General features: G+C 42.0%; 1 protein-coding gene across 7 annotated transcripts in view; it reads left to right on the forward strand.

Moving 5' to 3' along the window:
* The window catches only part of LOC128699706 (neuronal PAS domain-containing protein 2-like), a 689,714-nt gene that overhangs the window by 564,984 nt on the left and 98,249 nt on the right, over positions 1-26,481 (forward strand). For all 7 annotated transcript variants that reach the window (XR_011393896.1, XR_011393897.1, XR_011393895.1 and 4 more), the window contains exons 4-6: positions 18,537-18,626; positions 25,322-25,403; positions 26,069-26,242. Coding sequence is in view for 4 of the 7 variants with exons in the window: in XM_070099405.1 (XP_069955506.1) it covers positions 18,537-18,626; positions 25,322-25,403; positions 26,069-26,242 (346 nt within the window). In the remaining 3 variants the exon portion in view is untranslated. The remainder of the gene's footprint in view (positions 1-18,536; positions 18,627-25,321; positions 25,404-26,068; positions 26,243-26,481) is intronic.

The following is a 26,481-nucleotide window of genomic DNA, read 5'->3' on the forward strand; positions in this document are numbered from 1 at the left end:
TGTTACCTAACATACTGTCCTGTTACCTAACATACTGTCTTGTTACCTAACATACTGTCCTGTTACCTAACATACTCTCCTGTTACCTAACATACTGTCCTGTTACCTAACATACTCTCCTGTTACCTAACATACTCTCCTGTTACCTAACATACTGTCTTGTTACCTAACATACTGTCCTGTTACCTAACATACTGTCCTGTTACCTAACATACTCTCCTGTTACCTAACATACTGTCTTGTTACCTAACATACTGTCCTGTTACCTAACATACTGTCCTGTTACCTAACATACTGTCCTGTTACCTAACATACTGTCCTGTTACCTAACATACTGTCTTGTTACCTAACATACTGTCTTGTTACCTAACATACTGTCCTGTTACCTAACATACTGTCTTGTTACCTAACATACTGTCCTGTTACCTAACATACTGTCTTGTTACCTAACATACTGTCCTGTTACCTAATATACTCTCCTGTTACCTAACATACTGTCTTGTTACCTAACATACTCTCCTGTTACCTAACATACTCTCCTGTTACCTAACATACTGTCCTGTTACCTAACATACTCTCCTGTTACCTAACATACTCTCCTGTTACCTAACATACTGTCTTGTTACCTAACATACTGTCTTGTTACCTAACATACTGTCTTGTTACCTAACATACTGTCTTGTTACCTAACATACTGTCTTGTTACCTAACATACTGTCTTGTTACCTAACATACTGTCCTGTTACCTAACATACTGTCCTGTTACCTAACATACTGTCTTGTTACCTAACATACTGTCCTGTTACCTAACATACTGTCTTGTTACCTAACATACTGTCTTGTTACCTAACATACTGTCTTGTTACCTAACATACTGTCCTGTTACCTAACATACTGTCTTGTTACCTAACATACTGTCTTGTTACCTAACATACTGTCCTGTTACCTAACATACTGTCTTGTTACCTAACATACTGTCCTGTTACCTAACATACTGTCCTGTTACCTAACATACTGTCTTGTTACCTAACATACTGTCCTGTTACCTAACATACTGTCCTGTTACCTAACATACTGTCCTGTTACCTAACATACTGTCCTGTTACCTAACATACTGTCCTGTTACCTAACATACTGTCCTGTTACCTAACATACTGTCCTGTTACCTAACATACTGTCTTGTTACCTAACATACTGTCCTGTTACCTAACATACTGTCCTGTTACCTAACGTACTGTCTTGTTACCTAACATACTGTCCTGTTACCTAACATACTGTCCTGTTACCTAACATACTGTCCTGTTACCTAACATACTGTCCTGTTACCTAACATACTGTCCTGTTACCTAACATACTGTCTTGTTACCCAACATACTGTCTTGTTACCTAACATACTGTCCTGTTACCTAACATACTGTCCTGTTACCTAACATACTGTCCTGTTACCTAACATACTGTCCTGTTACCTAACATACTGTCTTGTTACCTAACATACTGTCTTGTTACCTAACATACTGTCTTGTTACCTAACATACTGTCTTGTTACCTAACATACTGTCCTGTTACCTAACATACTGTCTTGTTACCTAACATACTGTCTTGTTACCTAACATACTGTCTTGTTACCTAACATACTGTCTTGTTACCTAACATACTGTCCTGTTACCTAACATACTGTCTTGTTACCTAACATACTGTCCTGTTACCTAACATACTGTCTTGTTACCTAACATCCTGTCTTGTTACCAACATTACTGCGAGTTTTATCTTGCCTTACCCTAATATAGACTTTACTAAATAGTCACTTCTTTCTATTCTTATTGAGAAATATAGAAATAGTTATACTAACATAACACACAGGTTATTTATCTTATTGACGACAATAAAATACCAGACAAGTTAAATTTACTAAATTTGCCTGTAACAGATAAGTCATCTGTAGATCTAAATTCAGATATACTCATATTAACCCTTTTGTGACCTAGTTCCTAGGTCTTATGTGTATCCATATATTGTGTTACGATCCACAGGATGGATATGAGTACACAGTGACAGTACACAGTGACAGTACACAGTGACAGTGCACAGTGACAGTGCACAGTGGCACAGTACACAGTGACAATACAGTGACAGTACACAGTGACAGTACACAGTGGCACAATGACAGTACACAGTGGCACAGTGACAGTACACAGTGGCACAGTGACAGTACACAGTGGCACAGTGACAGTACACAGTGGCACAGTGACAGTACACAGTGGCACAGTGACAGTACACAGTGGCACAGTGACAGTACACAGTGTAGCACACTACTGGTTATGACATTTAATTGTGAAGACGTTTCGACCACCAGGAACTTTTTGAGCTCATCAAAATCTTGTTCTCAGTGGGAAGTCATCAACTGCCTGATGGGCGAAATGTTTTCACAGTCCAGCAGCACAACCAACATTGTGTCTGGTTTACATTGAACATTTGAAAGATGCATAATGAAGTACATAATGAAGTACATAATGAAGTACATAATTATAGTGCATAGCCAGTTAACTTAAAAAATAAATAGTATATATATATTTGATATAGTGACAATCTGGAGGAAAACAAATGAATAGCAAATATTGCTCTTCATCCAAGGAATTGGATCTGTTTTCTCCTTTAGACCAAAATTGTCTAACCCATTTCTAAGGCGCTGTAAGAACCCCTACGTATTTAGCGCTTCTCCTTCAAAGCTTTAAACATGGCGAGTGCGTCCAAATATATTCTGTTCAGTCAGGCTGTGGTTACATCCGTGCTGCTAGCAACAGTAACCACCAATTAGGAGACGGGTTCCTGGGGCGGGGGAGGGGGGGATGATCCCCTCCAGAACCATCAACCAGGTAGATACATCAAGACAACCTCGAACCGGTTGCAGAGGCCTAAGCAGGTGGCTACTGACGTCATAGAGACAAATGAAATGGTCGGACAGGTTTTGTGTGTACAAGTATCTGAGGTAATTGTATGTCTGTAGCTGCAGCAGCAGAGTTATGATGGTGTCCAGTCTTCAGTGTTTGTAGTTACAACAGCAGAGTTATGATGGTAGTGTACCGCAGTGTCTGTAGTTACAACAGCAGAGTTATGATGGTAGTGTACCGCAGTGTCTGTAGTTACAACAGCATAGTTATGGTGTACCGCAGTGTTTGTAGTTACAACAGCATAGTTATGGTGTATCGCAGTGTTTGTAGTTACAACAGCAGTTATGATGGCGGTGTACCGTTGTGTTTGTAGTTACAACAGCAGAGTTATGATGGTAGTGTACCGCAGTGTTTGTAGTTACAACAGCAGAGTTATGATGGTAGTGTACCGCAGTGTTTGTAGTTACAACAGCAGAGTTATGGTGTACCGCAGTGTTTGTAGTTACAACAGCAGAGTTATGATGGTAGTGTACCGTAGTGTTTGTAGTTACAACAACAGAGTTATGATGGTAGTGTACCGCAGTGTCTGTAGTTACAACAGCATAGTTATGATGGTAGTGTACCGCAGTGTTTGTAGTTACAACAGCAGAGTTATGATGGTAGTGTACCGTAGTGTTTGTAGTTACAACAACAGAGTTATGATGGTAGTGTACCGTAGTGTTTGTAGTTACAACAACAGAGTTATGATGGTAGTGTACCGTAGTGTTTGTAGTTACAACAGCAGAGTTATGATGGTAGTGTACCGCAGTGTAGTTACAACAGCAGAGTTATGATGGTAGTGTACCGCAGTGTAGTTACAACAGCAGAGTTATGATGGTAGTGTACCGCAGTGTAGTTACAACAGCAGAGTTATGATGGTAGTGTACCGTAGTGTTTGTAGTTACAACAACAGAGTTATGATGGTAGTGTACCGTAGTGTTTGTAGTTACAACAACAGAGTTATGATGGTAGTGTACCGCAGTGTTTGTAGTTACAACAGCAGAGTTATGATGGTAGTGTACCGTAGTGTTTGTAGTTACAACAACACAGTTATGATGGCGGTGTACCGTAGTGTTTGTAGTTACAACAGCAGAGTTATGATGGTAGTGTACCGCAGTGTCTGTAGTTACAACAGCAGAGTTATGATGGTAGTGTACCGCAGTGTTTGTAGTTACAACAGCATAGTTATGATGGTAGTGTACCGCAGTGTCTGTAGTTACAACAGCAGAGTTATGATGGTAGTGTACCGCAGTGTTTGTAGTTACAACAGCATAGTTATGATGGTAGTGTACCGCAGTGTCTGTAGTTACAACAGCATAGTTATGGTGTACCGCAGTGTTTGTAGTTACAACAGCAGTTATGATGGTAGTGTACCGCAGTGTTTGTAGTTACAACAGCATAGTTATGATGGTAGTGTACCGCAGTGTCTGTAGTTACAACAGCATAGTTATGGTGTACCGCAGTGTTTGTAGTTACAACAGCATAGTTATGATGGTAGTGTACCGCAGTGTCTGTAGTTACAACAGCAGAGTTATGATGGTAGTGTACCGCAGTGTTTGTAGTTACAACAGCAGAGTTATGATGGTAGTGTACCGCAGTGTTTGTAGTTACAACAGCAGAGTTATGATGGTAGTGTACCGCAGTGTCTGTAGTTACAACAGCAGAGTTATGATGGTAGTGTACCGCAGTGTCTGTAGTTACAACAGCAGAGTTATGATGGTAGTGTACCGCAGTGTCTGTAGTTACAACAGCAGAGTTATGATGGTAGTGTACCGCAGTGTCTGTAGTTACAACAGCAGAGTTATGATGGTAGTGTACCGCAGTGTTTGTAGTTACAACAGCAGAGTTATGATGGTAGTGTACCGCAGTGTCTGTAGTTACAACAGCAGAGTTATGATGGTAGTGTACCGCAGTGTAGTTACAACAGCAGAGTTATGATGGTAGTGTACCGCAGTGTAGTTACAACAGCAGAGTTATGATGGTAGTGTACCGCAGTGTTTGTAGTTACAACAGCATAGTTATGATGGTAGTGTACCGCAGTGTCTGAAGTTACAACAGCAGAGTTATGATGGTAGTGTACCGCAGTGTCTGTAGTTACAACAGCAGAGTTATGATGGTAGTGTACCGCAGTGTCTGTAGTTACAACAGCAGAGTTATGATGGTAGTGTACCGCAGTGTAGTTACAACAGCAGAGTTATGATGGTAGTGTACCGCAGTGTTTGTAGTTGCAACAGCAGAGTTATGATGGTAGTGTACCGCAGTGTTTGTAGTTACAACAGCAGAGTTATGATGGTAGTGTACCGCAATGTTTGTAGTTACAACAGCAGAGTTATGATGGTAGTGTACCGCAGTGTCTCTAGTTACAACAGCAGAGTTATGATGGTAGTGTACCGCAGTGTTTGTAGTTACAACAGCAGAGTTATGATGGTAGTGTACCGCAGTGTCTCTAGTTACAACAGCAGAGTTATGATGGTAGTGTACCGCAGTGTTTGTAGTTACAACAGCATAGTTATGATGGTAGTGTACCGCAGTGTCTGTAGTTACAACAGCAGAGTTATGATGGTAGTGTACCGCAGTGTTTGTAGTTACAACAGCAGAGTTATGATGGTAGTGTACCGCAGTGTCTGTAGTTAAAACAGCAGAGTTATGATGGTAGTGTACCGCAGTGTCTGTAGTTAAAACAGCAGAGTTATGATGGTAGTGTACCGCAGTGTTTGTAGTTACAACAGCAGAGTTATGATGGTAGTGTACCGCAGTGTTTGTAGTTACAACAGCAGAGTTATGATGGTAGTGTACCGCAGTGTCTGTAGTTAAAACAGCAGAGTTATGATGGTAGTGTACCGCAGTGTTTGTAGTTACAACAGCAGAGTTATGATGGTAGTGTACCGCAATGTTTGTAGTTACAACAGCATAGTTATGATGGTAGTGTACCGCAGTGTCTGTAGTTACAACAGCAGAGTTATGATGGTAGTGTACCGCAATGTTTGTAGTTACAACAGCATAGTTATGATGGTAGTGTACCGCAGTGTCTGTAGTTACAACAGCAGAGTTATGATGGTAGTGTACCGCAGTGTTTGTAGTTACAACAGCAGAGTTATGATGGTAGTGTACCGCAGTGTCTGTAGTTACAACAGCAGAGTTATGATGGTAGTGTACCGCAGTGTTTGTAGTTACAACAGCAGAGTTATGATGGTAGTGTACCGCAGTGTTTGTAGTTACAACAGCAGAGTTATGATGGTAGTGTACCGCAGTGTTTGTAGTTACAGAGTTATGATGGTAGTGTACCGCAGTGTTTGTAGTTACAGAGTTATGATGGTAGTGTACCGCAGTGTTTGTAGTTACAACAGCAGAGTTATGGTGTACCGCAGTGTTTGTAGTTACAACAACAGAGTTATGATGGTAGTGTACCGCAGTGTTTGTAGTTACAACAGCAGAGTTATGATGGTAGTGTACCGCAGTGTTTGTAGTTACAACAGCATAGTTATGATGGTAGTGTACCGCAGTGTTTGTAGTTACAACAGCAGAGTTATGATGGTAGTGTACCGCAGTGTTTGTAGTTACAACAGCATAGTTATGATGGTAGTGTACCGCAGTGTCTGTAGTTACAACAGCAGAGTTATGATGGTAGTGTACCGCAGTGTTTGTAGTTACAACAGCAGAGTTATGATGGTAGTGTACCGCAGTGTCTGTAGTTACAACAGCAGAGTTATGATGGTAGTGTACCGCAGTGTCTGTAGTTACAACAGCAGAGTTATGATGGTAGTGTACCGCAGTGTTTGTAGTTACAACAGCAGAGTTATGATGGTAGTGTACCGCAGTGTTTGTAGTTACAACAGCATAGTTATGATGGTAGTGTACCGCAGTGTTTGTAGTTACAACAGCAGAGTTATGATGGTAGTGTACCGCAGTGTTTGTAGTTACAACAGCATAGTTATGATGGTAGTGTACCGCAGTGTTTGTAGTTACAACAGCATAGTTATGGTGTACCGCAGTGTTTGTAGTTACAACAGCAGAGTTATGGTGTACCGCAGTGTTTGTAGTTACAACAGCAGAGTTATGGTGTACCGCAGTGTTTGTAGTTACAACAGCAGAGTTATGGTGTACCGCAGTGTTTGTAGTTACAACAGCAGAGTTATGATGGTAGTGTACCGCAGTGTTTGTAGTTACAACAGCAGAGTTATGATGGTAGTGTACCGCAGTGTCTGTAGTTACAACAGCAGAGTTATGATGGTAGTGTACCGCAGTGTTTGTAGTTACAACAGCAGAGTTATGATGGTAGTGTACCGCAGTGTTTGTAGTTACAACAGCATAGTTATGGTGTACCGCAGTGTTTGTAGTTACAACAGCAGAGTTATGGTGTACCGCAGTGTTTGTAGTTACAACAGCATAGTTATGGTGTACCGCAGTGTTTGTAGTTACAACAGCAGAGTTATGGTGTACCGCAGTGTTTGTAGTTACAACAGCAGAGTTATGGTGTACCGCAGTGTTTGTAGTTACAACAGCAGAGTTATGGTGTACCGCAGTGTTTGTAGTTACAACAGCAGAGTTATGATGGTAGTGTACCGCAGTGTTTGTAGTTACAACAGCAGAGTTATGATGGTAGTGTACCGCAGTGTCTGTAGTTACAACAGCAGAGTTATGATGGTAGTGTACCGCAGTGTTTGTAGTTACAACAGCAGAGTTATGATGGTAGTGTACCGCAGTGTTTGTAGTTACAACAGCAGAGTTATGATGGTAGTGTACCGCAGTGTCTGTAGTTACAACAGCAGAGTTATGATGGTAGTGTACCGCAGTGTTTGTAGTTACAACAGCAGAGTTATGATGGTAGTGTACCGCAGTGTTTGTAGTTACAACAGCATAGTTATGATGGTAGTGTACCGCAGTGTTTGTAGTTACAACAGCAGAGTTATGATGGTAGTGTACCGCAGTGTTTGTAGTTACAACAGCAGAGTTATGATGGTAGTGTACCGCAGTGTTTGTAGTTACAACAGCATAGTTATGATGGTAGTGTACCGCAGTGTTTGTAGTTACAACAGCATAGTTATGGTGTACCGCAGTGTTTGTAGTTACAACAGCAGAGTTATGGTGTACCGCAGTGTTTGTAGTTACAACAGCAGAGTTATGGTGTACCGCAGTGTTTGTAGTTACAACAGCAGAGTTATGGTGTACCGCAGTGTTTGTAGTTACAACAGCAGAGTTATGATGGTAGTGTACCGCAGTGTTTGTAGTTACAACAGCAGAGTTATGATGGTAGTGTACCGCAGTGTCTGTAGTTACAACAGCAGAGTTATGATGGTAGTGTGCCGCAGTGTTTGTAGTTACAACAGCAGTTATGATGGTAGTGTACCGTTGTGTTTGTAGTTACAACAGCAGAGTTATGGTGTATTGCAGTGTTTGTAGTTACAACAGCAGAGTTACGGCGGTAGTGTACCGTAGTGTTTGTAGTTACAACAACACAGTTATGATGGCGGTGTACCGTAGTGTTTGTAGTTACAACAGCACAGTTATGATGGTAGTTAACCAGTCTTCAGTGTGTAGTCTGTCACTATTAAATTTGCAAATTATCTTTCGGTATCTCTCTAGTTTGGTAGCAAAGAAACAAATACAGTGGAGTCCTTTGTTGGTACGACGTTTCACCCTATAAAAGGCTTCAACAGTGGATTTATTAAAGCCCAATTTTGGGCGAAACATTCCATAAATAATGGATTGTATCCGTGTTTATTACCAACTCTTCCCCATCTTGCCATTATCTTCACTAGCTCTCGCCTCTCTAACACTCTCTGAGCACATGATGTTTGAGAATTGATGGTCAACTTGGTAGGAGGATGCGTATGTTGTCCTGTTCTCACAGGGCTGGGCATTGTGACGCAGGATCTAATCCTGGCTAGCTGCAGTTCTCTTAATGTGTAAAGGTAGAAAGTTGAAAGGGAACATAGATAAGAGTAAGGTGATGAGGGTATCAAACGACTTAGATAAAGAAAAATTGGATATCACATTGGAGAGAGGGAGTATGGAAGAAGTGAATGTTTTCAGATTTTTGGGAGTTGACTTGTCAGCGGATGGGTTTAAGAAGGATGAGGTTAACCATAGAATTGATGAAGGAAAAAAGGTGAGTAGTGCGTTGAGGTATATATGGAGACAAAAAAAACGTTATCCATGGAGGCAAAGTAGGGAATGTATGAAAGTATAGTGGTACCAACACTCTTATATGGGTGTGAAGCTTGGGTTGTAAACACATAAGAACATAAGAACATAAGAAAGGAGGAACACTGCAGGAGGCCTGCTGGCCCATACTAGGCAGGTCCTTTACAATTCATCCCACTAACAAAACATTTACCCAACCCAATTTTCAATGCTACCCAAGAAATAAGCTCTGATGTGAAAGTCCCACTCAAATCCAACCCTTCCCACTCATGTACTTATCCAACCTAGATTTGAAACTACCCAAAGTCCTAGCCTCAATAACCCAACTAGGTAGACTGTTCCACTCATCAACTACCCTATTTCCAAACCAATACTTTCCTATGTCCTTTCTAAATCTAAACTTATCTAATTTAAATCCATTACTGCGGGTTCTCTCTTGGAGAGACATCCTCAAGACCTTATTAATATCCCCTTTATTAATACCTATCTTCCACTTATACACTTCGATCAGGTCTCCCCTCATTCTTCGTCTAACAAGTGAATGTAACTTAAGAGTCTTCAATCTTTCTTCATAAGGAAGATTTCTGATGCTATGTATTAATTTAGTCATCCTACGCTGAATGTTTTCTAACGAATTTATGTCCATTTTGTAATACGGAGACCAGAACTGAGCTGCATAATCAAGGTGAGGCCTTACTAATGATGTATAAAGCTGCAGTATGACCTCTGGACTTCTGTTGCTTACACTTCTTGATATAAATCCCAGTAATCTATTTGCCTTATTACGTACGCTTAGGCATTGCTGTCTTGGTTTAAGGTTGCTGCTCACCATAACCCCCAAGTCCTTTTCGCAATCTGTATGGCTAAGTTCTACATCATTTAATTTATAAGTACTAGGGTTATGGGCACTCCCAAGCTTCAGAACCTTGCACTTATCTACATTGAACTGCATCTGCCACTTTTCTGACCAAGAATAGAGTTTGTTTAAGTCCTCCTGAAGTTCCCTAACATCTACGTTTGAATCAATTATCCTACCTATCTTTGTGTCATCGGCGAATTTGCTCATATCACTAGTAATTCCCTCATCAAGATCATTGATATATATTATAAACAACAACGGGCCCAAGACTGATCCCTGTGGAACGCCACTTGTTACAGATCCCCACTCGGATTTAACCCCATTTATGGACACTCTCTGCTTCCTGTCAGTGAGCCATGACTCGATCCACGAGAGCACTTTTCCCCCAATGCCATGGGCTGCCACTTTCTTTAACAGTCTATGGTGCGGAACTCTATCAAAAGCCTTACTAAAATCTAAGTAAATAATATCAAATTCTTTATTGTGGTCAACAGCCTCAAAAGCTTTACTGAAGAAAGTTAATAAATTAGTTAGACAAGACCGGCCTCTTGTGAATCCATGCTGAGTATCATTAATCAAGCTATGCTTATCGAGATGGCTTCTTATAATCTCAGCTATAATTGACTCTAGTAATTTGCCTACAATTGAGGTCAGGCTTATTGGGCGGTAATTTGACGGTAACGACTTGTCCCCTGTTTTAAAAATAGGAGTTACATTAGCCATCTTCCACATATCAGACACTACACCTGTTTGAAGAGATAAATTAAAAATATTAGTTAATGGTTCACAGAGTTCCATTTTGCATTCCTTAAGAACCCTTGAAAAAACCTCATCAGGACCCGGCGACTTATTTTGCTTCAGTCTGTCTATCTGCCTCACAACCATCTCACTAGTGACTGTGATGTTACATAATTTATCTTCTTCTAGCCCACTGTAAAAATTAATTACTGGAATATTGTTAGTGTCTTCCTGTGTAAAAACTGAGAGAAAATAATTATTTAAAATCAAGCACATTTCATTCTCATTGTCAGTAAGGTGCCCATAGTTATTTTTAAGGGGACCTATCTTATCTCTAACTTTTGTTCTATAGACCTGGAAAAAACTTTTTGGGTTAGTTTTAGAATCCCTAGCAACTTTAATTTCATAGTCCCTTTTAGCTTTTCTTATCCCCTTTTTAATGTCCCTCTTAATGTCAATATACTGATTCATAAGATGACCCTCACCTCTTTTGATACGCCTATAAATTCCTTTCTTATGCCCTAGTAGATATTTGAGCCTATTATTCATCCATTTTGGGTCATTTCTATTTGATCTAATTTCTTTATATGGGATAAACGCTCTTTGAGCAGCATGTATAGTGTTCAGAAAACTGTCATATTGATAGCTCTCTTCGTTACCCCAGTCAACAGATGATAAGTGTTCTTTAAGCCCATCGTAATCTGCTAAGCGAAAATCTGGGACTGTTACTGAGTTATCGCTACTATCGTACTTCCATTCAATGCTAAATGTAATTGATTTGTGGTCGCTAGCACCCAGTTCCTCTGAAATTTCTAAATTATTAACAAGGGATTCATTGTTTGCCATAACTAAGTCAAGCAGGTTATTTCCCCTTGTAGGTTCTGTCACAAACTGCTTCAAAAAACAATCCTGAAATACTTCTAAGAAGTCGTACGATTCTAAATTCCCAGTCAAGAAATTCCAATCAACATGACTAAAGTTAAAGTCTCCTAGAATTACTACATTATCGTGCCTTGTGGCCTTAACAATTTCCTCCCATAGTAGTTTCCCTTGGTCCCTATCTAAGTTAGGGGGACGGTATATCACTCCTAAAATCAGTTTTTCATGCCCCTCTGAAAATTCTATCCAAACAGACTCTGTATGTGTTACTTCAGACTTAATACCCGTTTTTATGCAACAGTTCAAGCGATCTCGGACGTACAATGCCACCCCACCCCCCCTCCCAATACTTCTATCTTCTTGGAACAATTTAAAACCCTGAATATGACATTCCGCAGGCATGTCCCGACTTTTTGAATTAAACCACGTCTCAGTTAAGGCAAATACATCAATGTTACCTACACTAGCAACTAATCTCAACTCGTCCATCTTATTCCTAGCACTACGGCAATTAGCATAATAAACATTGAAAGACTCTCCTTTCTCTTTACCCTTCCTGCTCATTTCTATTTTTCTACTAAACCTATTACCGTCTTTATCACCCAAGGTCCCTGGCTTTTCAATATCTATCTCGTTCTTATTATTACTAGTTCCCCTAGAACTCGTAATATTACTACACTGGGACTTCACTGTTTTCCTGCCAAAACCCATACCACTAACTATTCCTAGTTTAAAGTCCTAACTGCTCCCTCCACTGCAGTTGCCAGTGCTCCCACCCCACACCTAGATAAGTGAACCCCATCCCTAGCATACATGTCATTTCTGCCATAGAAGAGGTCCCAGTTGTCAATGAATGTTACCGCATTTTCCTTACAGTATTTGTCCAGCCAGCAATTGACACCAATTGCCCTGGACAACCATTCACTTCCAACTCCCCTCCTTGGCAAAATACCACATATGAGAGGGTTCCCACCCTTACTTCTAATTATTTCTATTGCTGACCTATACCTGCTAATCAGGTCCTCACTCCTACGTCTGCCAACATCGTTGCCTCCAGCACTGAGACAGATAATAGGATTGCTCCCATTACCTCTCATGATGTCATCCAGACGGCTAACAATATCCTCCATCCCAGCCCCAGGAAAGCAAACTCTCTGTCTCCTACTCCTGTCCTTCAAGCAGAACGCCCTATCCATATACCTAACTTGGCTATCCCCAACAACAACAATATTCTTACCTTCCTTAATGTCTTTCGTCGTGTCGTTCCCAGTAGTCAACTCACATTCGTCGGGTAGCACTGAGAATGTATTGGATGTTTCCACAACAGTTTCCACGGCAGTCTCTTTCTTCTTCATCGTTTCTACCTTTCCATTCGTCTTCTTGATCGTCAACTTCTTTCCCTGCTGTCCAGCCACTGACCAGTTTCCCTTCTTGACCTGAGGACTCAAAACAGGAGGACTACTACGAATCTTCTTGTTCTCCTCGGTCAATCGCCGAATTTCCAAATTCGCCAACCTCAATTCTTCCTTAAGCTGTTGGTAAAGTTGCTCGATGGAGGGCATCTTGCTTCAATTCTAGAGAGCGCGCAAACAGGTCTTCACAGAGCCAAGTACACGTCAACACTGCGCAAATGCCAACTCAATCAGGAGCTACTGCGCAGCACGTCCGCACGGCCCAATAGCGATGCGAACACTGCAGCGATGTGGCGGTTGGAGGCAGTGGAGATGTCCTGTCTAAAGACAATGTGTGGTGTAAATATTTTTTCAGAAAATTCGTAGTGTGGAAATTAGGAGAAGGTGTGGAGTTAATAAAAGTATTAGTCAGAGGGCTGAAGAGGGGTTGTTGAGGTGGTTTGGTCATTTAGAGAGAATGGATCAAAGTAGAATGACCTGAAGAGCGTATAAATCTGTAGGGAAAGGAAGGCAGGGTAGGGGTAGTCCTCGAAAAGATTGGAGGGAGAAGGTAAAGAAGGTTTTGTGGGCGAGGGTCTTGGACTTCCAGCAAGCATGCGTGAGCGTGTTAGATAGGAGTGAATGGAGACAAATGCTTTTTGGGACCTGACGAGCTGTTGGAATATGAGCAGGGTAATATTTTATGAAGGGTTTCAGGAAAACTGGTTAGCCTGACTTGAGTCCTGGAAATGGGAAGTACAATGTCTGCACTTTAAAGGAGGGGTTTGGGATATTGGCAGTTTGGATGGACATTTAAACTGTCGTATTTGAGCGCCTTTGCAGAGACAGTGATTATGGAGGAGTGATGGTGAAAGTGTTGAATGATAAAAGTATTTTTCTTTCTTTTTCGGCTTTTCTTTCTTTTTCGGTCACCTTGCCTCGGTGGGAAACGGCCGATGTGTTATATATATATATATATATATATATATATATATATATATATATATATATATATATATATATATATATATATATGCAATAAGATCACAGTAAACAGGTGATTTCAGAATATGCAAAACAACCACTGTGAAAGAATAATGAAATTCCAAGCTCTTTCGTGACTACTCACATTATTAAGGAACAATAAAAGTAATGCATCAAAGGAAAGCATATAAAGGGTCTAGACCACACCTCACCTTGTTGTGGGATGTGATAGTGAGGTGTGGTCTAGACCCTTTATATGCTTTCCTTTGATGCATTACTTTTATTGTTCCTTGATAATGTGAGTAGTTACGAAAGCGCTTCGAATTTCATTATTCTTTCACGGTGGTTGTTTTGTGTGTGTATAATTATATATATATATATATATATATATATATATATATATATATATATATATATATATATATATATATATATATATATGGAAGTACCACCTCTGGAACTGTTCTGGGGACCCACATCTTCAAGAAAGAATAAACTTACTTCAGGGAAAACTCAAGGTTCTCCCTGACGCTGAATATTGTCTTCTACCACCCCCTATATTCTTTATTCTAAGTAGACTTTAAAGATAAAATACACTGACAAAAATACAATAGGGAGTAGAACATAAATAACATCTCAGAGCTATATCTTGAATACTTCGTCCAGCTCCCCGGCGGTGGGCCGTGTGCCCAGAATGCTGCAGCATTTCCCCTCAGGATCACAGCACTGAGTATCTGAAAGAGGAAGCTGGCCCCTCTGTGACCCTTGGTTTCTGTGATGAGTTTTTCATCCAGATCTTTGAGGAACTTCATAGCACACTTGCCCCATGCTCCAAGGGTCTCCGACCCTACTGGGATGAAGTTATAACAAGGGGGAAGGCCTTCATATTTGCGGGTCTTCTGGGTCTCCTTGTAGCTGGCAGCTCCACCCCCTTCAGCTTCAAAGTATGACAAGTAGGTGTCTGCCAGTGTGGCGGCACAGGTATATTCCGAGGCAATCTGCTTACCATCCTTCCAGGGTAGCATAGTGGCTCCATCAGGACAATTTTGACTTCCGTCAGACCTCTGTACTTGGGGTTCCTGTTGAGCTGGGCAACAGACTGTGGCGAGGCTTCTCTTTATGATGTCGTTGACCTCATGTCTGACATACTTCCCTTTTGTGTGACACATGAGACTATGAAGTCCGAGTTGATCAGCCGTTGCCCTGTCGCAATTACACCTATGTTCAGTGAGTATGGGGGGCGGCTAGGTGAAGAGCAACACCAATCCGAATGGCCTGTGGGTAGAGTCGAGTGCACAGAGAGGAATTGGGAACAGCTAAAAGGAAATCTCCGGAGTGTGGTGCCTTCACCGCTAGGAGACGAGCTTTGTTCTTTCCTGAAGCGTTGGTGAGCATTGTGTTGGTGATTTTTTCCATGATCGGTTTGTCTCAGTGAGACTGTTTGTGCTCTTTGGGAGGAGCTGATCTACTGGAAGAGTCTGCAAGGGTGTCCCACTCCATGACTGCTTCAATGAACCTGGGGTCTTGAGCTCCTACTGCACCTCTCAAGCGTTCGGAGACAATCTCCTTGACTAGTTCACTGGAAGCCAAACGCGAGGACAGAAATGCAGACAAAGCTGCCTGCGTTGCTTTGCGCACCCCTATACCTCCCAGTCGCATTGGGAAGGTTGCCTGATCCCATTGCTGATCTTCCAGTGACAGATTCAGTGCCTTCTTAAAGACTGATCTCAGGAGTGAGTCACAATCGTTGAGTGTTGGGTTGTCAAAAGTGTGCGCACCTCAGGAAGTAAGCGAGTCTTGCAGAATAATACACCTTGTGAAGAATACAGGGCATCATGTGCATCAAGATCTCTTATTCTCTCCTGCATTCTCTTCAGGTCATTCATTTTGTCCTTGAGGACTGGGTCGATGGCCTGGTGACCCAGCGGTGCTCCCAAAAGGGTGCTCTTAGTTGAAGTGGTAGTAGAGACTTCATGGAGGATTGTTAATCTATTGTGTGTATATAATATATATATATATATATATATATATATATAATATATATATATATATTATATATATATATATATATATATATATATATATATATATATATGTATATATATATGTATGTAGAAAAATAGAATTTAATATATTGTTGATAAACGTCAAAAAAATATTAATAAATTCTTGTCAGTTATTTTAAACTTAATTCTCTATTAAGTCCATTAACGTCAGGAAATTCTCATGACTGTTTATTTTTGCGAGGTTCGCTATAATAGGCCAAAGATAGCAGAGTTTACCGTGTCCATATTAGATTTATGGGGAATCGCTAACCCTGTAGGGTCTCCCCCTGCACGTTGGTGGGGGCGAAACAATTATGTTTGATGCGAGGAAGGTGTTAGTAGCTTCTGTTCCTTGAATCGGTGATATTTCAGTATTAATGTGCCCACCTTGAGGGGCATTGTGCGAAACGTCTAGGACATGCGGGGAAATAGTATAAAACATCCTCACGATGATTAAAAAAGAGGCATAAATGCAGTATAATGCGATCCTCTCTGGACAACGTTTCGCCCACACAGCGGTCTCTGTCAAGCCATAAACGGCAAGCCACAAACGGATCTACCTGAGCAGGTCCTCTCAAACTGAACCTCATTTCACAGTCCTTATGAGTAAGAAACGTGCAACAGTTGGCTTTCTTTATTGTTGAAACGTTTCGCCCACATAGGCTTCTTCAGTCAAAATACAGTCAGCAGGTGTAGTAGTAGTAGTAATGAAGGTGTAATCAGTCCTCCTCCTTTTCTGTATTTGACTGAAGAAAACTACTGTGTAGGCGAAACGTTTCATCAATAAAGATACCCAACTGTTGCACATGTATCTTAATCTTCAACTTGTCGGTATTTTGCAATATTTTCAGCATTGCTCACCTGATTGTCCACGTCACTCTGCTCTCTATATATACTCGTGTACACTGCTCAGACAGGGCTTGTGTCGGACGTCAGGTGTTAACACACCTCCAGAGAATTTCCCGAGTCGTTCTGGCATCGGGCTGCGGCCTGAGTGCCAGGAATGGCTCAGCTGGAGCTGAGCCACCGTCCTCTTGTCATAGGGCTGTAAACGGTACACCACTTGACATGACTGCTCACCGTGCCCCTGCCATGAACTAACCCGTCCCTTGGGTATGACCTTCCACTGGGGAATCCCGCCTACCAGTGACAATGCCTTCGTCTGCTACCCGTCCCTTTTTCACCTGACGCCAGTATATAAGTGCCAGCCTTCTTGCCTGTGCTCCAAGATCAAGAGAGTTTAGGTAAGACCTCATGTAGGGTGACCTGGGAAGACAGGATAGGTGAAGAATAGCGGTGGAGAGGAGTGTCCATAGTGTTGGTCCCAAGAGCGCCAGTAGCTAGGCGCTCGTGGGACCAACTTGGAGAAAACTGGAAGAGGAAGCTGTGTATGCATCGATCTCGTGGTAGTCGAGGTCTTAAGTCTTAAGAAGCTGACAGTTTCTAGGTCGCAGGAGAGGGCAGGCAGGTAGGAATATCAGAGGGCAGCACACAGATGCTAGTTATAGGAGTAATTGAGGAGGCAGGTTTGCAGTGGAGCCATTTTCAAACTTTTTGAAGCTACTTCTGGAGAGTTGGTATAGTTTAGTCTTGTTACTGAAGGTGAAACGTAGATGCTTGATGAACTCAAGAACTTGAGTGAGTGTGAAGTGAAGAGGTGATTCACGGGCATACTTGACTGTTCCAGCACCGAGGCTTTTCTCAATGCAGGTCATGGTGTCAGCATTAGATGGAGAAGTGTAGAAGGTAAGGTTTTCCCATGAGGGTGTACTGGAGTCGTCACTATCTTCTTCTGGTGTTAGCAGGTGACTGAGGGTTGACAGGAGCAGTGGAGAGGTGTAATGGTGTAATACCAGGTTGGAAGGCGTGGGAGACGGTGGTTGAGGTAACATGATCATCGTTGTCTGCGGTGGAAGTGGTTATAGAAGTTACAGGAGCAGTTGCTTGGCAGGAGACAGGTCTGCAGGTGCAGTAATTTCACGACGTTGTGAAGGATCTTGAGGATGTCGGCTGAAGGTGTGGAGTCCAGGAAATTGAAGGCAGGTATGTTGTTTAGACGGAATAGTTCGTTAATAGTGGTGTTGAAAGTGCCGGGGTTTGCTGCGATTGCAAGGTGTGCATACATTGCACCATTGGGGAGTGGAGAGAGGGAGTTGCTGAGTGAAGGTGTCTCTAGAGTGGCGTGTAGAACCTTGGTTATTCCTGCCTATGTCGGTGAATTGGAGGTGTTCTTCTTGGGCTCTTTTTTGTGTCTTGCCAGTAGCAAGGTCAGCAGTGGTCTGTGGGTGCCTGCGTTCCAGATTTTTCACGACTACGGTGTTCTTCACACCAACTCCAAGGCTGAGGGACTGATTACCTCATCTTTTGTATATAGTTCTGTCTTCAAATTATGTCCTAGAATTTGTATTGATAAAACCACTGGATGCCGAAAATTCTACATTAAAAATACCTCGATGTTGTATATGTGTCTAATTTTCATGTTGCACAAGTGTCTAATTCATCTACCTAACTGCTTCATGTGTGTCTGGAGGTGATGTTACCCATGATTAATGTGGGTATTTATTTACAGGCTGTGGGAGGCTTCCTGCTGGTGGTCACATCTACCGGAAAAGTTGTTTACATTACCGAGGCTGTAGACCAGTTCTTTGGCCATAGTCAGGTAAGGTTCACTGCAGAATGACTCACTCAGGTAAGTACTGGTTTTCAAACAGAGTGGTCGATGCGTTGAACAATCGTCCGAGTGGGGTGATCGAGGCTTGGATCCTGGGTTTCTTTAAAAAGATATTGGATAAATTTGAGTATGAGGGGTTGGGTTTCATTGGTGTCGTGGGTACGGGAGTAAATTCTTGGTCAGTTATTGGGAAGGGATGGTTTTGATAAGGACTTGCCTTGTACGGTCCAGTAAGCCTTCTGCAGTTTTCCTCCTTTCTTATGTTCTTATCAATTAGACATATGTGCAACATCTGAATATTTTTATTGTAGACGTTTCGCCATCCAGTGGCTTTATCAATACAGATTCAAGGATATAACTGGAAAACAGTAGAAATATATACCAAAGACGAGGTAGTTGAGGTAGTTCCTCAGCCTTGGAGGCACTAATTACCTCATCTTTTGTATATAGTTCTGTCTTCCAGTTATGTCCTTGAATTTGTATTGATAAAGTCACTGGATGGCGAAACGTCTACAATAAAGATATGAATAAATGGGACAGATTGCCTCAAACTACTACTCTTATTCCACCTTTTTCTCTGCATTAAACTGAAAAAGCCATTGTGTGATGAAACGTTTCCAGAATAAAGAAAACCAAGTATTCCAAGTGTGTTTCATTTATCTTCAACAAAGATACCCTGATGTTGCTCGTGTGTCTAATTTTCATCTTGTCGGTATTTGATACCATACATATACAACATAATTCATTTACTTGTCTCGCATTTACTAAATACAAAGTCAGTCTTGTTAATGTTAAAAATAAACCGTATAGGTCACGAAACACTAAATAAAAATGTGTGGAGGGTCAGGCAAGGCACAGAGCAGAATTAAAGTTGATGTAACCGGCCGTGTTTCATTTATAAAATAGTTTAGAGGATCAGCATTGAAGGTTGGAGTGCCAGTTCGGGGTTATCAGTCCCTCAGCCTGGAGTCGAAGTAATCAGAAAGACTTCTTCCCGCATATGCTGTATTCTTATCAAGATTGATGGTCTGAACACATCGACTCCAGGCTGAGGGACTGATTACCTCAAACTCATACTAACGTATGAGACCAACCTATATGTAGAAGGAACACGAAGGTCATGAGAGCGGACAAAGTAACGAAGGCAGTGAGCATCACGACGATTAGCTAAGGAAGGAACATTTGCCTCAGCATAGAGGCTTTCAGCAAGTGATGAACGAAAGGCACCAAGACATAAACATAGACCCTGATGATGAATGGGATCTAACTTAGGAAGAATTGTAGAAGCCACAAAACAGACTTGGTCACCATAATCCAACTTGGACAAGACTAGGGTGGAATGCAAACAAGAGGAGAGTCTGGCGATCTGCTCCCCACGAACAACGCGCAAGAATTTTAAGGAGATTCAGCCGACCATGACAAGCTGCTTTCAAAGAGGAAATGTGAGGTTTCCATGTCAACCGGCGATCGAAGAGAAGGCCAAGAAACTTGACCGTGTCACATTCTGGAATACGTGAGCGTGTAAATACAATGGAATATCTGGGACAAGAGGACGTCTATTGAAGATGACGAAATGGGTTTTGGTACTAGAAAATTTAAATCCATGAGAAGTGGGCCAATGGGAAACTCGGTCAACCACATCTTGATGGAAGGCCACTACCAGGCGACAGTCAACGCCTGCATAAGCTATAGCGAAGTCATCCACTTAAAGTGACAACCAAATATGCGATGGAAGAAAAAGGGTAGTGCTAAGGACACAACCTTGTGGGACTCCCTCGGTCTGAACAAAGTCTGAGGAAAGCGAGGCGTTAACACGGACACGAAAATGTCTTTCAGATAAGAAAGCAGCAAGGAAGGTTGGTAGATTACCGCAGAGACCTAAGGAGTGGGCTTGGGCTAAGATATTATACCCCCAAGTGGTGTAATATGTCTTCTTGATATCAAAAAATGACTGCTAGGATAGTGTGTTTATTAGCAAAGGCATTTCACACATATGTATCTAAGTGGAGCAAAGTAGAGCGGCCCTTGCGAAAGCTATATTGGCGAGGAGAAAGACCATTGAGAGTATCGAGATACCATATCAGACGTCTATTCACCAATTGTTCCATCACCTTGCAGACTACACTGTTCAGAGCAATGGGACAGTAGTGAGAGATCAAGCCCCGAGGTGCCTGGTTTGTGAAATGGTAGTACAATGGCAGATTTAAATTATTGAGGGAGAACCCTTTGCGTCCAAATAAGATTGAAAAGACAGAAAAGGACTGTAAGGGCTGTAGAATGCAGATGTTGTCGCATATGGATATATGAGGCCCAGCTGCCGATGACTCCATTCCATTAGAAGAGAAATCCAAGGGCAATTGCTCCTTGGTAGACTTAGATGTGAGAAACGAGGGACAGAGGTGAAGCCCTTGGGAGACACGGACAAGATAGTTCCCGATTTCCATGGCAACTTCAGGAGATTCCACAACATTAGCACCACCAGCAACCCGCAAAACAGGAGCTGGGGCTGGTGTGTACTTGGCACACAATTTCTGTACCTTCCAAACCACACACACAGGGAAAATCGAGGTAATGGTAGAAACTTTGTCTTGCCAACAAGTGCATTTGATGTCATGTATGACATGGCGAGTGACTGCCCTTGCCTGCTTAAAATCCAAAAGACGATCTGAGGTCTGATTATATCACGATTATACCATGCAGCGCGTTTCAGATGCACTGCACCGGCACAAGCAGGAGACCACCAAGGCACGCATGTCTGAGAATGCCTACCTGAGGTTTGAGGAATAGACGTGATGCTGCAGTCAAAACTAAGGTCGAAAACTTGTGCACCAGCTCATCAATAGGAGATGAAGAAGGGCCCCCACACAAAAAGTGGTAAGATGAGAGTATAAGTCCCATTTTGCTCTTCCAAATTGCCAATGGGGGCTATGAGGCAGTTGAGAATATGTAATAGAAGTAAGAAGAATAGGAAAGTGATCATTGTCATGCAAATCCGGGAGAACAGACCAAACGTAATCAAGTGTGATTCATGAGGAGCAGATAGAAAGATCATTGTAAGAGAGACTGAGTGCGAGAGTCAAAATGGGTGGGAGCACCCTTATTTAAAACATGAAGAGGATGAGAAGTGAGAAGAGTCTCCAACTGATCACCACGAGAGTCACAGTAGGACCCTCCCCAAAGATGATGGTGAACGTTAAAATCACCTAACAGCAAGACGGGCAGCAGCCGAGATCACGAACGCCATATCCAAGATACATAATGTATGGGAAGGGGAGAGAGAGAGAAAACTGTATACGAATCGAATCGAATCGAGGACGACGAGATTTGTCGTAAGATGGGAAGGAAGAAGGATATGGAAGGATGGAAATAGCTGGAAAAGGATGGGGAGGAGGGGAAGAGAAGGAATCAAGGCAAGTGGCCCAACCACTTTGGGACATGTGGTACAAAAGTACTGGAGACGTAGATAGAGAGGCTTGACTGATGTCATTGCTTGGCTCACTAGGAGAGGATGGCGAAGGCAGTGGTAGGAGCTGGGAGTGTCAGAAGGCAGCAAGCAGGATGAGTTGGTTATGGTCTTAAACCGTTTATCAGTGCGGTAAATTGTTTTCGGGAGAGTTGTATCACACTTATGGGAGAGCTGTAGTAGTATTCGTTGGTTTGGAGTTGGTGGAGTATCTGGTAGTAGGTAGGGAATGGTCTTTCTTCGCTTTGGTACGATACAGTGTTGTCTTGGAGATGTTGGATGAGTTCTAGGCGAGTCATGCTTGCAGGGTACAGCCTCGTGGTGTAGAATATGAGTCCTTTATGTTTAAAGCATGGTGTTCCAGGTAATCGACGTGAGGTAAGTAGAGAAGGCGGTGGTGGAGTAGAGAAAGGTGGTGTTGCTTCGTTTTCAACTTCAGTAGACGAATTAGAAGATGTTTCTGGTGGTAGGGCTTCTGATTGGTTGGATTCAGTGAGAGGTGGTGGTGGTGGAGGCTTCTCATTGGTCGTTGTTGGATTGACGTCACTAGTTGGTGGTGTTGATGGAACTTCTGCAGAAGAATTGGCGATTAAGTTTTTGGTGAATAAGAGAATTTCTTCAGAAGGTGGAGATGCTGGAAATGTAAATGAAGGCATGTTATTTAATGCAAATAACTCGTTGATGGTAGAGTTAAATGATCCAGGTACAGCCATGTTTTGCATATGAGCGTATAGTAGACAGTAGTGAATCTTCGTTACGTCACATGTTGGAGGAGTGATGGTAGTGGTGGTGGTGGTGGCGGGCTGAGTAGATGCTTGAAGTAATTTTGTAGTGTCTGCTTGTATTTTTGCAATTGCTGCATACGTTGGAGTGTTGCTAGTAGGTTTTTTCTTTGCTGCATCTTGTGTTTTCTTCATAATATCCTTTCTTGTAGGACATTTTGCTGCCAGTGTATGGTGATCATTACTCTTGCAGTTTAAGCACGATGGTTGTGATGGAGCAGCAGCGGTGCAGGAACTGAAGGCGTGTCCCTCACTACCACATGTAGTGCAGAACTTCTTGTCTTTTACTGGACATGCTTTGGTGGTGTGATGGTATGAATAACAGTTCCAGCATTGTTGGATGTAGTGGTATCTCTCTGCTTCAATGTAGGTAGGGCTGATGTAGTAGTAGTAGACAGCAAGACCTTCGTTCAGAGCAGTGGCAGCCATGTTCACGTCGGTGAAGGTGACCTTGATCATGGACGTTGCATTTGGGATTTTTGTAATGCTGTCAACAGTAGCCCAAGTATTTTGCGTCTCGATGGATGACTTGAGTTCAGCAGGTGTTTGAGACGTCAAAATCTTGTCCAGTTTTTTCAGGAATACTGATTTCCTTGCCCTGAGGGCAGGAGATGACGTAACAGTAAACCCTTGAGTAGTAAGAGTAGTGATGGCTTCTGTAGTGAGTAGCTTCTCTGCTTCAGCATCATCGTGACACACAACAATGAATGCTTCTTTCAGTGACAATATGGTGTTGAATTTTACTTGCAGTGCTCCCTGAACAACAGTTGCAAGAGCAATCTTCGTTGAATCATCAACGGTACCATTTCTTGGTTTGATCTTTACACGATTTGCGTAGCTCATCGTGTAAGTCAAGGCGATGACAACGCTGGTAAAGGTTCCCCTCCCCAACGGGGATCGTAGGGAGACACAGTAAGTAAGGAGAGCTGCTATGACCTGCCTGGGCGAGAGTCAAGAGCAGAATCCCGTATTTTCATTTGTATTTGTATTTTCATTTGTATACCACCTGTGTAGAATAAATATGGGCTGCAATGCAATGCAGCAGAGAATGAACAAAGACATGTTGATACGGTATACCAAAGCGCACAAGAAGCACACACTCGTCAAATGATTCATCAGGATCAGAAGAATGCATCAGTACATAGCCTGAAACGGGACAAATAACAGCTGAACGAATTTTGGGCTCTTGTAACCCGACACATACTACAGAAAACTGGGAGAGCAACACCTGGAGCTCTTCCTAATTACCCCTGAGGCCATGAATATTCCATTGTAATTAAGTCATTATTCACAAAGACAGGTATGCCAACAATAAGAAGAGATAAAATCTATGAGCTAGTAGGATCAGTGAAGTCAATGTGTGGAGGCAACGGAAAGCGTGTAAGGAGGAATTGGAATGCTGCGAAAGAAAAGTTTGCTGCGAGAGTTGTGAAAAATAAGATGGAAGTGTCCATCGAGGGTTTTGTCTCTGCAATATAGTCAGAGATAGCGTCAAGTGTCACAGCGGACAAGGAAGATGCCGATACCATGACTTCAGAGACTATGGAGAGAACCGAAGAGGTCAGAGGGGAGTATGAACCTGGAGAGATGCATCAATGTGGACAGAAGAATCCTGCAGTGGAACAGGAGAGGAAATTGGCTTGAAGGTGACTGGGGAAGAAGTCTGGGGGGAACAGGAGAAGAGGGGACCACCACCTTCGTGTGAGAGTAAGAAAGAGGGTGAGAACTAGGCACCAAGGCCGAAAAGGAAAACTGTTGTTGAATTGTAAGCACTGGAGGAATGTGAAGTGACTTGGGCTTATGAGACAGGTTCATCTTCATAAATGATAGGCACGAAGAAGTTGCAGGTGTGCGAGGCTTTGCAGACTGAGAAACTAGCGGGCGGGAAGAAATAGAGGTCCGGAGATCGATCCCCTGGTACGGCTGGAAAACATTAGGACATGTTTCCATAAGACGGTGTTCTTCACACCAACTCCAAGGCTGAGGGACTGATTACCTCAGCTTTTGTATATAGTTCTATCTTCCATTCATGTCCTTTAATTTGTATTGATCAAGCCACTAGATGGCGAAACGTCTACAATAAAGATACCGAGATGTTGCACGTGTCTAATTTTCATTTTGTCGGTATTTTGTACCATTCATGTACAGCAGTAAAACAGGTACCTGGGTGTTAGTCGACTTATGTGGGTCGCATCCTATGACAAAATTGACCTAAGTTGCGGGAAATGCTCAGCATAACAAACGGCTTTCTGTATAGCAGTATATCATTGATGTCAGCTAGGACTGTAAAACTTGTACATGTATTTGTAGTAAATAAAGATATTATTTTTATTATTATCATTTACTGTGTTGTAAAAGAAAGTTGTAAGGTTTAAAAAGAAAAAGATATGTCCTTCAAATGCACAAGTCTTTCTACTGTCAATATTTAACTGATTCAGGTCGACTTGTTGGGCCACAACATCTTCAGCGTTATCCATCCTGACGACCATGAGATCTTCCAGCAGCAGCTGACACCCAGAGGTAACCCACATCTTGGTCACGTTCATTTTTACTAAACGAGATTCTATTATACAGCTAGGATTAAAGTCTCGTAAACATTGATCGATGGAAAGTGAGAAATGATTTGACCAGCAAAATAAAAGTGGTAAAAGGAGTTAGTTCTGTTCTACTGTGCTTCGTTTCTCAACAATATACAGATGTTGGTGGAAAAAGAAAGACACTTGTGTATAGTTCAGGACATTTATTAATGGAAACGTTTCGCCACGAGTGACTTCTTCAGGAAGGACTGAAGAAGTCAGTCGTGGCTAAACGTTAACTCTAATAGAGGTCCTGAACTGTACGTAAGTATCTTTTTCCACATCTTGTTGGTATCACCATACAGTTTCTTATATACAGATGTGTTTGCACATGGATCTGTGAACAGTTTGCTTCCTTCCTGGTTATGAGGTACCATTTCACTGATGTATGCTTAAATATCACTAAAACAACTAGATGTAGCAATTATCCTGTATCACAGGAGGGATGACTGCAGAACCGTACATTGGGTACCAACCTCAACTAAAGCTGTGCTACCTATTTTTAAATTAAACTTACAAATTAGCCCTCTCTAATGTCGCTTTTTTTGTCCCTTCTATAGATCTTTTACTTTTAGATTATGATATGATTTTTTTGTTTTGTTTTAACAGAAAACAGCCGAAGGTCATTCTTTTGTCGCATGATGGAGAAAGCCTTGTCACGTAACGATCCTGGAAGGTACGAAATCATTCACGTTGTTGGCCAGGTACGACCTATTCCACAGAGTGCAACATTCACCCCTTGTGTTCTGGCACCATCACCAAATGGAACAGTTGCTTCTAGTGGTATGTTGAAATATTTCATTGAGGATGAGAGGTTTGTTTTTTGCATTTCTGCAGATAGGTATGATCAAATTGGTTAGCTTTGTTATATATAAATTTAATTTGACATCCATTTTTTCACATTTAACTGATACTTTGAACCAGTTGCTTTTATAATTTCAAGGAATGAAATGCCAGGAGGAAATCAAAGCACTGTGTTTAGATGCCAACCTGTTACCAGACCAGGAATAATTTAACTGGAA

Source organism: Cherax quadricarinatus, chromosome 67, assembly GCF_038502225.1.
Source record: "Cherax quadricarinatus isolate ZL_2023a chromosome 67, ASM3850222v1, whole genome shotgun sequence".
NCBI lineage: Eukaryota > Metazoa > Arthropoda > Malacostraca > Decapoda > Parastacidae > Cherax > Cherax quadricarinatus.